This window comes from Chinchilla lanigera, unplaced genomic scaffold, assembly GCF_000276665.1.
Source record: "Chinchilla lanigera isolate Chin_1 unplaced genomic scaffold, ChiLan1.0 scaffold00029, whole genome shotgun sequence".
Lineage (NCBI taxonomy): Eukaryota > Metazoa > Chordata > Mammalia > Rodentia > Chinchillidae > Chinchilla > Chinchilla lanigera.
The window spans coordinates 21919222-21932373 of record NW_004955430.1 but is presented as its reverse complement, the minus strand read 5'-3'; the positions used below and the strand labels follow the sequence as shown (position 1 = coordinate 21932373).

The following is a 13152-nucleotide window of genomic DNA, read 5'->3' as shown; positions in this document are numbered from 1 at the left end:
GACCTGGTGATCTTACACTGTAAGTCTCAATGATAGTAAAATTACTCAAGTCACTTCTCTTTTCTGTTCTCCTGGCCTTAGTTTGTAAACTTTTTTTTTTTTTTGAACCGAGAATTGAACCCAGGACATCGCACTTGCCAGGCAGGCACTGTGCTGCTGAGCTACATCCTTGGCCCCTTTCCTGGCATTAGTTTAGATCTGCCTGAATCAGTAGGCAAATAGCTATTTCATGATTTTTGCTTTAATATTCATTTAACAGCTACTTTAACAATGGAAGATGCTTTATCTGTTTCCAGGATGTATTTATCAAAGGCCTAGAGCACAAAGATTCACTAAAATGAAGATGCTCTACTGTATCCTGGTCACCTCTGACAGCACGAACACAGGAACTCCAGGACAGGTTTAAACACCTCTTCCATCCAATACATTCACCATCTGCCCACTGCGATCCCTACTGCTCTTATAACTTCAAGATGCTTCAATTCAGAAAGCATAGTCCATGGTCACACTGTGTAATGCGGGAAAAGGATTTAAGAGAAGTGATCCTGGATCAGTTAAACTTTCCCAAGCTTTCCAGGGCTCTTTAAGATAAAAACTCTCAAAGATAACTTCTATGAAAGTAACTGATCATAATCAAAACAGTACACTGTATCAGAGGTCAAGTATTGTTTTTCATTTCCTTTCCCAGAACTTCTTAAACATGAAAGTTAGAAGAAAGATACGGAGAAGAACAAAATTGTTTTGACTGGCATGACTGCATAACATGACTTATAAAGACACCTATCCAGAAAGGTGTTTTTATATAAAAGAAATTGCACCTTAGAGGTGGCAAAACCAATAAGCTTGGCTCATAAAGGGTTAACGTTAATCTTGGGGACAACAGTTTTCAGGAAATGAACGCTGAACTGTAGGAGACTGGATCCCCCTCTGATACTGCCATGACACTCCAGGTATTTCATTAATAAACTACTAACAAACAATACTCAGTTTGTGGAAATGCTTTGTAAAGTGCTGAATGAATGTATGTAATGATAGAACTGACACAGATGTCCTCACCAACAACACTGAAACTATGGAAGACACATGTTTACAGCAGGTTTTAAAGGTGGCCAACACCAGTCAAATTACAAGTCTTCTGTTTCAACCATTTCTAAAAAGTGTCACAGATTGTTAAGATCTAAGAATATTAAAATTTGTATTTCTTCTCTTAGAGATACATCTGAGACCCTGCAAGTGCATGCGGAAATAATGTTAGGAGCCGGGGCAGCTCCAGCATTCCCCTGGAAAAGGTGCTTCACAGCGTTGACCCAGCCAGAAGAGAGGTGGGGACCCGTCTGGAGGCTGGGCTGGCATAAGCAGCACACAACCCTGATGCCTCCACGGGGGTGGCTTTGCAGGGAAAACCTTGAAGACTGTGGTGGAGAAGGCTGAAGGCCTTCAAGACTTTTCTTGGAGACTCATTCCTACTAAACACGCATCTAAGCAAGGCTCCACATGTATTCCCTCAGCATGTCTCATTTTAATAGCACTTTCCACAAAGCCCAGCCATGGCCACCTTCGCAAGATGGGGTACCTGCACTCCCCTCCAGCAGGCAGCAGGGTCATCAGGCGCCCTCCACTGCCTCAGGACAGCTGCAGCCACCCTGCTCCAGCCATCCCAAGGACAGCAGAGAACCTGGGGCTCATCAGGAGCAGTGGAACAGCAGCAGGGGTAAATAACTGCACTGAGTTAGAGGGCACGATTTACTCTATGACTTTGTCTGGCCTCTGTTGCTCAGATAACTTGGACCCGCTACAAAAGATTCACATATAAGAAGAGGAGTGAATCAAAGGCAACCTGTGGTATGTGGAAAAACAACAGCTCTTAACACCCCCACGTGGAGGTGCCCCCAAACTCACAGAAACTAAAGACTGCAGGTAGCCCACCTCCACTATGAAGAGTAATGGACACAAAGCAGAGCGTGCAGGAGTTCTCAGAAACCTATGGTTCTGCACCACGACACATGGCTATCAGCAATAAAGCAACTGATACCCTTGGCAGGGACATGGTAAGCAATCTGCAACAATAAATAAATAAATGAAAGTAAAACAATAACTATGGAAAACTCCATTCACATTCCTAGTCATAGACCTGCAAGCAGCTTTCGTTGCCTTTAAAAGCAAGGAATTCCCAAGAGCAACAAACACAGCACATGAAAAACCATAGAAGCATATGAACGAGCCTGTGAGGGAGGCCATGTGCAAGGGAAAGAGGGGGAAATCAACGTGAGATGATAAAGGTTCATAAAGGCAGACGCAAGAGAAGTAACATTCGGGCCAGGCACTATAAAGAAGGGAACTACTACAGGACGAGGTCAAAATGAGAAAATCGTGCGGAGTAAACGAAGAACAGTCACACGCAAGGAAACGCAAAAGCAAAATGGGTGTGTGTCTTTCCTGAGTTTCGGTCAAATACGTTTCTCAAGACAAAAGAGAATTTACAAAAATGTAGAAGGGTAAAACCACTTCCTGAAAAGTCTGGCATTAATTCCTTTACTGGATACATAGTTCATATGCAGCAGAACGCTAAATATTTTAAGAAATGCCAGGTATAATAGCTCCAGAATGAATTAAGGCCTATGCGTGTCAAGGCTGTCTGTGATTAAAAACCTAATGAGATGAACATGACTAATCCTGTGTGCTCAGTAGAGAAGCAGATCTTTGGATTCTACTGGTCATGTTCCGGGGACAGACACTGAGGAGGTGAAAGAGCCACCAAGGAGGACTTAGAAAACAGACTGACTGACAGTGACCCAGTTTCCTGACAGGCCACCGGTGTACTGTCTTCTGCTACCTTCCTGCCTCAGGCACAAACACTTATGAGAGGCTGTCAGCTACCACAGGAGACATCAAAAGACTCTCAGAAAACTAAGCACAACTGACTCTCAATGACAGAAACAGTACCTGATTGGTTTCACTAAAATCCTGGAAGACAATTTGGCTCCTCCTCCTTAGGAAGTGCTCCAGCAGTGTTAGAGCAGGGCTTCCCGGACAGTAGTTGGTGCAGAAGCACCTGGGATTTTGCTAAATTGTGGACTCCGAGGCAGTAGGTCTAGGAAGGACTCAAGATTGCGCTTCCACAAAATTCTCAGTGACGCTGATGCTGCCAGACCGTTAAGAACAGCAAGTTATTAGAACATTTTTATTTGATGCTATCAGGAGCTAACAGAAAACCACCGCCTTCAGGCTCAGAATGCTTGATGTTAAGACTTGGCTCTCAGTGGCAGAATGACATGGCTGAAAGGGTAAGGAAGTAGAACAAACAAGGTCACGTAGGTGGAGATGACAGAAAACCCAAGATAGCGGTGAAGGAAAAAAACTGGTGACTTCTTTCCTTATAAATGCAAGCAATAAGAAAGGCAACACAAATTACTATGACAGAAATTTATTCTAAAGGCCATGGGTACAGCTCAGCGGCACAAGCACCTGCCTGGCAAGCACAAGGTCCTGAGGTCAATTTCCGGTACAAAAAAACCCAAAAAAAAAAAAAAAAAAAAAAAAAAAAAAAAGAAAAAAGAAATTTATTCTAGTAATAAAAATTATAAAAATAAATGTCAGAGTCCCCAAGTTGTGTCAAGATTATTAAAAATTATTTTATAACAATATAGTTTAAGAGATTCCAGAGCCAAGGGTGGTGGTGCATGCCTGTAATCCCAGCAATAGGGAGGCTGGGGCAGGAAGATGGCTGTGAGGTCAAGGCCACCCTGAGCTATACAATGAGTTCAAGACCAGCCTGAACTATATAGTAAAACTGTGTCTCAAAAAAAAAAAAGGAAAGAGAGAGAGAGATCGATTCTAGAGACAAGCAAAGTGAATCAGTGAACAGTGTGTAATTTCACACCACTGAGAGGCTGAGGCAGGCGGGTTAAGTAAAACCCCAACCTTGGCAAGTGAAGGACCTATTGAGACTCTGTCCCAAAATAAAAAATAAAGTAAAAGACTAGAGATGTAACTCAGTGGAAAGGCTCTGGATTCATTCTCCGGCATTATTTTAAAGATAATGATCTCAATGTATTTTGAATGCAAAATATATTAGAATCAAGTATTTTCCCTTTCGCATTTTCAAAGGACAAATTATACTATATGGCCCTCCCTCCATATGATGGATATTTGAGACTAAAGGAGGAGTGTGACATGCAGTTACGAGAGTCACTCAAAGCAACAGTTAAAGGATTCCTATTTGTGCTAACAAGTGTTTGCAAACCATCCAAAAATGCAATTATGGGCCTCGGCAGCTCCTCCCACTCCTAAAACAGGGGTCTGAGAACTGTCAGTCTACAGCAACTGCTGTCTCTGCTGAGAATATTTTGAGAAAAGATGGAGATAGCTTTGAAAGGCAGCAGACACTAATTATATCCAGACAAGTTTCCTTTCTTTTCCCAAAAAACACGCAAACTCCTTTGGGTTTCACATCTAGACATGGCAAGGCATTTCACAATTTTCTTTCTTAAGAAAAAAACTTCACAGACATTTTTACAGATCCAGAGGAAGAGGAGAATGAAAACACCATAATTAACCAAAGCAAAATGATATTATCACCCAAACCAAGCAAGCTTTTTCTTTTGCCAGTAGGAGTTCCAGCCGAAGTAAACATGCTATTTAGTCAGAGTATATACTCAGACACCTGCAGCTGGACGTTTTTGAAATAAGCACAGTTCCTTTTTCTTTTTTCTTTCCTTAATTGTGTAAGTCATCTCCAACAAACTCCAAGTACGTGTTTGTGGCATTTGTCAGTTTTGACCTCTAAGACTTTTAGTAGTTTTCTATTTTGATTAGCCAAGAATATATAAATGTTTTCTAAGTCCACTTCAAAGATTTCCTCTAGTAACACAAGGAACTTAATGTTTGAGGACAGAAAAATATCAGCTAGTCCAACCCTTGTCACTGTACATAGAAGGAAGAGGAGGCCCAGGGGACTAGAACTTAACCTAGCCCAGCCTACAACCCGATTCCTGGCGTGACATGCTTCACTGCCACGTTTCCCCGAAAATAAGACCTAGCCGGGAAATAATCAGCCTTTAAAATTAGAGACCAAAAGTGCCAGCCCCAGTCTGCCTATCCTCGCCTTATAAACTAGAGAACAGTGATGGCAGATGGGGTGAGTAGAGGCTGATTGGGGTGGATAATTTTGATCTCTAATTTTCAAGGCTGATTATTTCCTGATTAGTCTTATTTGGGGTGAAAAGAGGTGACTGTCTCCTATGCAGAGCCTTTCTGATCTTAAACCAAGGATCAGCTCTGGGTTACCTTTCATTCAAGATCAAGGTTTTGTGATAATTACATATGCACAACTACTTTTCTACTTGGCATTGAGCTCTAAATTAGGAAAATGATGAAAGGTTACCTAACCCAACCTGGCTAACATAACAATGCAAACTTCAGTCTCTGCAATGGGGGAGGGAGGAGGAGGCATTTTAAAATTTATTTTCTAGGACAACACACAAACACTCACTTTAGGCATAGACTTGGGTCTTATATGGAAGCTGAAGCTTATAAATTTCAGGAGTACTCTTGGAGAAAAAAATTACAAATAGAAATGTAGGTATGAAAGTGAATATTTACAACTAATGTACATCATACAGATTACAAAAGCTACACATACTATTAAAAAGTTTAACGGAAAACAAATATTTTTATCAATTAGCTACTTGAGATGCCTCTGAAATATTCTTCCTACATTTTTATATGCATGCTTTTTGATCAGCTCAATGCTTTTGCAATATTATCTTTTGAGACAATTAAAAAAATTGTTTTTCTCTAGCATTGTTGATCAGCATTTGGAATTTATGCTTGAATATTTTGGAAATGTAGGAAACTTCTATCAAGATATATATGTGTGTGTGTGTAAGCTATACAATTGAGGGCATTGCATAATTTCCTAAACATTGTTTGGCCTTGTGATAGTTGTTGATCACAACATCAGGGCCTCTGCCAGGACCTATACCAGGGAGCAGCCTTCATGCCTAAGTTCCAGACACTTCCTATGAAGTCTACCTTAGCCCATCCTATCTTATGTGTCCTTGAACTTCCTTTATCTCTCCAAGTAAAGAGCTGGTTTAACTTTACACAGGATACTGGAACTCCCTGATAACATAACTGTTCCATGATTTAGTTAAAACTACATCATTTGATGTACATTTTTTTATTTTTCCCTTGAGGTCACAAGTCAGGCATGTTTCACTACCTGGTACATGAGCCAAACATTATTTTATTTCACTAAGAAAACTGCATAGTACAATATATAAAAATGGTAAAGTACTGGAAAGAAGTTGAATATTATCTTTATTTGACTTAACCCCCAGAGTCTTCCAACAACCTACTACAATGGACAAGTGGTTTATGCCAAAGGACACAGCCTAGCTCAGTATGGAGTAACAATTGGAGGTTTAGATCCCCAAAGGAAACTATCTTGATTCTAAGTCAAGCAAAATTATTCACCAACTGGGTAGCCTTAGGCAAATGTCTTAATCTCTGCAGGACTTACAGAGCTGCATAAAATCTACCTTATAGAGATTTTTTTTTGAAAGTTAAAGTGTTCAGCACGTTCCAGGCAATTGTAAGAGCTCAATAAGCAACAACTATTACCATTATGGGGATATTTTTCATTGAAGTCTCTTGATGGAAACTACAAGGTACATAGAGCAATTGCATTTCTCCACATAGAAGGGGTTTGTAGAGTGAGAAGAGGTGTCATCCACAAGGCAGCAGGGAGTTACCTCTCCAAGTCATTGAATCCTTTGTACTTTACAACTTTAATAGACAAAAAGCTGCTGTGGTAAATGCTGAAAATATGTATACAACTCTTTACTTTCCTTCAAATTCATGTTTTGTTCAGTCAAATCCATAGTTCTTTAAAGTGCATAGCTTTGAACATCCTATAGCTTTTATAGCTTGGGAAGGGTTTTTACCTATCTAAACTGTGCTAACATTCTTGTTTTCTTTTGAGAGAGGTTCAACAATGCCTTGGATTGCTCAAGTAAAATATTTATAAGTAGAAAAAACATGAAGTTAGCTTCACTTTGCTGTAGTGGTCTCACCATACAGCAGAAATGAAACTAAGGCACTGGAAAGTAAAACATGTGTAAGTGAAACTCGAAGAGAACAAGTGAGATAGTGCTGCAGTTCCCTTCAAGAAAACATAAACTGTGAAAACCTGAACTTTTCCAAGAAAATACAATACTGGGAGAAGGAACAAACTCTTCACTTTTCCATTAATGAGCATGTTCTCTACTCCACGGAAAACACATTACAGTTAACGAAAACTAATTTTACCCAACACTTCTGCAAAGGTAAGTTGCTGATGGTAAATCCACCCCTAACAATGTAGGCTACATAGCACACGTCAAAACATTTAGTTACAAATAAGCTAACAGACACAACTGCTTAATAAAATAGGTTTTATTTTTTTACCCTAACTGAAGAATGTATCTGCCCAACATTCTGAAAGATCACGTTGAAGTCCCAAACTCTTCCACTATGATACACAATGCCCCCTCCTCAGAAGTGGAGGGGGACATGGACTCCGGTGACCCTTTACCTTCCTCTCTCCGTGGCTACTCCATTCTGAATCAAGAGGGGCACTGTAAGATGTATACATGCACTCTCTCCCTCCCTCTCTCTTTCTCCCTCTCCCTCCCCTTTTTTCATTTTTTTCTCTCTCAACCACACACACACACACACACACACACACACACACACACGGAGTTAGTTGTCCCTTGGCTAACCGTCGGGAGGAAGGTCCACAACTAGAGGCCACTAAGGCTTTCAGGAAAACAGACTCAAAGGTCCTTACAGCCTGCAAAAGGAGGCTTCAGGAGGGAGTTTGGGGTACCCAAAACAGGTTCTTAAAAAAGGGAACGATAGGAACTAGGAACTCAGAATTGCCCCCACCTCGTGGTGAAGGGCCTCAGCACACAAAAATAAGAGCAGTGTATCCTCTAAAGCATAGGATAGAGGCTTCTTTCACCCAAACATTAAGCTTATATTCAACTGTAGGCCGAAAATATTTGGAGGAAAACACACCATCAGAAAACAGAGAGGAAAAGAGAAAAAGAGCTGGACATCTTGCTCTTTCCCAGATAGAATCCCACCCGTCATAGGCACTTGCCCTGCAGCTAAATCCCTTCTGATGATTTATAGCTCTGACCCTAGAAACAAAACACAATGCTAGGGAACCTTTAAGAGCATAAGCAGGAGGTCACAAGCTAACTATGCCCAAAGAGAAAGCTGCCCCAGTTGTGTGCCCAAGTGTAAAAGGCTGATGGTGGCCAGTAAAAGGCAGAAGGAATCCTAGGTGAGAAGAAAAAGCTTTACCATCTACAAGTCTTCCAATCTAGAATCTTAAAAGTCAAATTATCTCCCTCTTCATTATGCTGGATAAAATCTGCCGTTCCTGCCCTCTCAGGAGTTGTTTGAGAACTGTGCACAATTGATGGTCCAGAGGCTTGCGGTTTACAGTTGAAAACGATGCCTGTACAACGGCTATAAAATGGCCAAAGCTGAGGTCGCTCACAGTGGCTCCCACCACCAGCATGCCTTTATCAGACTGCAAACTCCTTGGCTCACCAAGTCTCTGCTATCTTGATTTTCTGTGGTGTAAGGACAGCCAGGAAGAGGCAGGTCACACAAACAGAGCAAACCCATTAATCCGGAGTGCTGAACTGATCGTATTAGATACGAGCCTTCCCTTTTCTCAAATGGGGTATTTCTTTACTCCTTCCTACTTTTGCTCCCAGTGCGCGTGTGCGCACACACGCACATGCGTGTGTGCACACACACATACACGTGCATGCACACACACAGAACATGAAAAAGAGCCCAGCGGACTTCAAGTACAACAAGCTTAGGAAACATACACCCAACCCCCCCCATGACCTTAAGTAGCCTACCTTTGCATTTATAAAATAAAGATAAAAACCTTAGCTCTAAGGTTTGTCATAAGAGTACAGTAACTAGGTAATGTCAAATGGCTGCCTCACGCGGAGCTCTCAAACAAACTTCTCCATTCCCCTCACTTCTCCTTGAGATGAGCCCTTTTGCCTATGCAGCACTCCAAACCCTTCTGATACCCCCCACAAGAAGCATAATCATCATTATCTTGCTTCAGTCAGAGGGCAACAAGTACCTGGGGAGCAAAATATTACAAGGAAAGGAGGGAGTGTAAAATAAGAGGTAAGCACTTTTGCTGCTAACACATGCCCACTCAGACATTTCTGCTGAAAATCATAATTTAAATCTGCTGAAACTGTACACAAGGACCTGCAGGGCAGAAGCTAACAAGGTGGTAGAGCTGTGCTTTTATGTGGAACTTGACTAAATAATACTGTTGTACCCAGGAAGTGTGTTTCCCTGTATCTTATTTTAAAGTGTTTTGGTGGCTTGCATCAGACTTAAATAATATCCAAGCTGCTCTACAGCAGATAGAGGCTGCTATGAGACCACACTTCCTTCAGACCAACTCTGCTTCACTGTTTATCAACCAAAATACAAAAGCCTGATGAAGAAAAAGCCATAACTTAGGTTCGGAGCTACACTTCTAATGACAGTCTCTTCTTGACAATCTTCTAGAAAACAAGAGAATTCAGTGTTTACTGGATAATTTTGTTGGTGAAAGCACTGTAAAAGTTTTATAATGGCTTTGAACATTCTAAACCAGTTTAAAATGTATAGCTAAAGGGGTTAGATGAAAACTCCTAGCAGGTTTTCACTGTGTGTCAGAAGCTGAAATCGCTTTTTCATTATTTTATCAGAATACTAGAACAAATTATGTAGCATAAAAACAGCAAAATTGTTGCTCAAATTGATCAGAGCTAAAACTAACCTAACTGAATGCAAAGATTTTGCCACTAAGACCAAACACCTGATAAACAGTGACTGCCTGACTGTTAAATGCTCAAGCTACTATACCCAGCAACAGGGGCTCAGCTCCATGTTTCCAAGCTGCCACACCACGCACTAGCTCGGGGAGATGCTGGAGGCAGAGCAGAGTCAGATCCCCCTTGGCCTTTGAGGGGCCGAAAAGTCTAAGGGACAAGGGAGTCCCATAAGGATACAATCTCAGCTCGATTTTGTCCTAAGGAGAGAGGACTGCACACAGGCGCACTTAGCTCAACTGTGGGCATTCAAAGCAGATTTCTTTAAAAGGCAACACATTAAGCCTTAAAAGATGACAGAATGAGTCTGAGAGCAGGAGTTCAGGACAGAAGTAACAATTTGAACAAAGACACAGCTGCCTCAACTGCTGCATGTGTTTACACATGGTCCTCTCAGTGGACTGAGGAAGTGTAGGTCTTGGGGTACAGAGCTGAGGATCATCTGGGAACCAGGTCTTCACAGCCCTTGTTAGGCCTGATTAAGGAGTTCTTAATAGTGGAAGCTAATACTTATCAAGCACTTGCCAGAGTACACACACTATGTTAAGTATCTGAAAGCAGTGTCTAACCTTTATTGTGACTCCATAATCCCCACTTTACAGATGTGAGCACTGAGGAATATAAAGTAGAGTGCTGACAACAGGCTACGTAGCCAGCCAATGGTAGGTGGGTTTGGAACCCATGCTGGCCTGATTTCAAAGAGTGTACCCTACACTGCACCTTCAACTAATTCCCAAAGCTGGGTCATGATGGGTCGTGATGGCTGTAGAATGAAGGCGGCCCAAGTGTTAGTCTACAACGAGGTAGAGAGAGAAAAGTAAGAACAAATCAGCACAAAAAACACGTGCAAAGGTCTCAAAATAAAATGACAAATTCAGCAATTTTCCAAGTACACAGATTTAAAATATGTTTCTTCTCCCCTCGCTTATAACACATTTCCATGTGTTAATTCAATGGGGTAGAGACCAGGTCTGTCTTATTCCCTGAGGATGGTATTTCCAGGTTTCAGAATCCTGCCGGTCGGAAGCAGATGCTCAATAAATACTGATGAAAAAGAATAAGAAATGGGCACTTTTTACAACAGCATCAACAGGTGCCACCACTGATGAGAAAGACAGAGTTAAAAACTAAACTCTATAAAAAGTCATGTTGATAACGGAAGAACTGCAAACAGAAATGGCACCCATGTAGCAACTGTGTTGAATATATCAGACAATAATGAGTCATCACCATAGCAGGTTAAGTCAAAAGAGAAGGTAATGAATCCAAACTGTGGTTAGTATTGTGTGTAAACCATTTGTTAAAAATAAGATATTAAAGGAAGTGGCCTAGAGGTGAAAATGTGCTTTAGGGGAAGGGGAGAGGGGAATCAAGCAGACCAAAGATCAAATTCTGGGTCTAATGATTTCTAGTGCTTGACCTTGGCAAAGTAAGCATGCTATTACTGTGATTTTAGGAAAGGTTTAATCCTTCAGACACTATCATCAACAAGAATCTCTTTTTAGGTATCCGAAAGTCATATTTTTCACCTCTGAACTATTCAGACAACGCTTTCCACAAAGCCATTTCTTATTTTTGAGAATTTAGGAAGAGTGATTATGCCAAATAAAAAACAAAAATAAAGTTTAAAATATATTTGTTATTGAAAACCATTCTTAAACTGAAATCCTTCATTTGCTTGTAAAGCTACCAACCTGAAGGGTTTTTACAATAACCAAAAGGGAAGTTGTAAACAATCCCATCCTCGTACATTGTCTCACATTAAGGTATTTTGAAAAATATTTTCAGAGTTTACCAATTATGTTAGAAAAAGCTTGAAACTATTTATACGGAAAATTAAAATGCAATGGAACTTGAATTTTCATCTTCATTATAGTTATTCTACCTTTAACATCTTTGAAAACTTAATTCCAACCAAGTAAATATAGATTCAAAATAATCCTTGGTTCAACCATTTTAAAACTTCAAGTCCCCATAAAAATATGAAATCTATTAGTTTTCTAAACCCCAGTTAAAAACCACCAGACTTTAAAAGTAATTGTTTAAAAGTGTATGCGTGTGTGTATATATAGGTGAAATGAAACTGACTCATGAAGTACTGGTTCTGGAATCTGCAAATCATAAATCTTATCCTTATAAACAAAACTGAACCAAATCAAGGCCTGCTAATTTCTTCCTTTAACGATGTGAAACACAACTTAAGAAAACTAAGGGTGCCAAATTTAATATTTATTAGCAAAATACAAGTCAGTTTTTAAGAGTCTGGAGTAAAATTGGAGACAGTTGAACATTCTAGTATTGCAATGTAAGAAAACTGCTAAGAAGAAAACAGATTTTATTAAACGGGAGAACTCAAATTTGTGTGAGGATCTTTTGCTCACAATAGTGCCTCTTCCACATTCCATTAAAAATTCCATCCCCATGCCACTTTTGATATAAGCCAGAGTTTTAGGAATTTTTCAGTCCCCTTCAAATAATGTGAAATTTACCACTCAGCCCCCGTATTTCTTCCAGATAAACCTAAAGGTAAAGCAACCTGCACTCCTTGGTGACTCAAGTGTGTGCCTGGGGTGACAGGGACGGTCACATCCTCCACACCTCATTCAAGCTCTACACAGGGCACACCAAGTCCGGACCCCACAAGTGGGGTGAGGTGTTAAAGGTTCAGATGTAACCTCGTCCAATTCGAACATCTAGCTTACAGATGAGGAAACTTAGGCCCAGAGAAGCTGCACGACTTGTCCAAGTGCGCAGCCCCAGACCACAGCTGCAGATAACAGCTGCGCGGCTCACAGCTGTGAGATTTCGAACTTGTGAGGTCTCAGGGGTGCTGCGCTCCCCGAAAGTCGTTAAGAATCCGATTCCTACTTTTTCATTCAAATCTGAGACAGGAAGGATGTAGCTCGCACGCACAGCGCCTGACCGGCAAGCGAGGGGTCCTGAGTTCGATTCCCGATACCAAAAAAAAAACCCCAAAAAACCAATCTGAGCCCGGGACAGGAGCAGATGGTGAACCCTGTTAACCATTCGGCGCCCGTGCATGGCAGAGGAGGGAAACATCGCCTCCCTGAGGGCAGCACCGCGGCGCAGCTGGCAACATGTCCAGGGCCCGTACCTGGCCGGCGCTAGGTGAACAAGCCCGGGTCGTCAGCCACCCCGGTGACCGCCTCCCCTCCCTCCCCGCGCTGGGCCGGCGCGGCCGGCTTTCCTCGGGGACCGGCGCGGGCAGCCCCTGGGGCTC

At 41.5% G+C, this 13152-nt stretch overlaps 1 protein-coding gene across 1 annotated transcript in view; it reads right to left on the bottom strand.

Annotated features, from left to right (window-relative positions):
• The window catches only part of Tgfbr2 (transforming growth factor, beta receptor II (70/80kDa)), a gene marked incomplete at its 5' end in the record, with an annotated part of 80351 nt that extends 67315 nt beyond the window's left edge, over positions 1-13036 (bottom strand). Inside the window, one exon of the mRNA XM_005387519.2 lies at positions 13027-13036. Coding sequence (XP_005387576.2) covers positions 13027-13036 — 10 coding nt within the window. The remainder of the gene's footprint in view (positions 1-13026) is intronic.
• Positions 13037-13152: the final 116 nt, after the last annotated feature.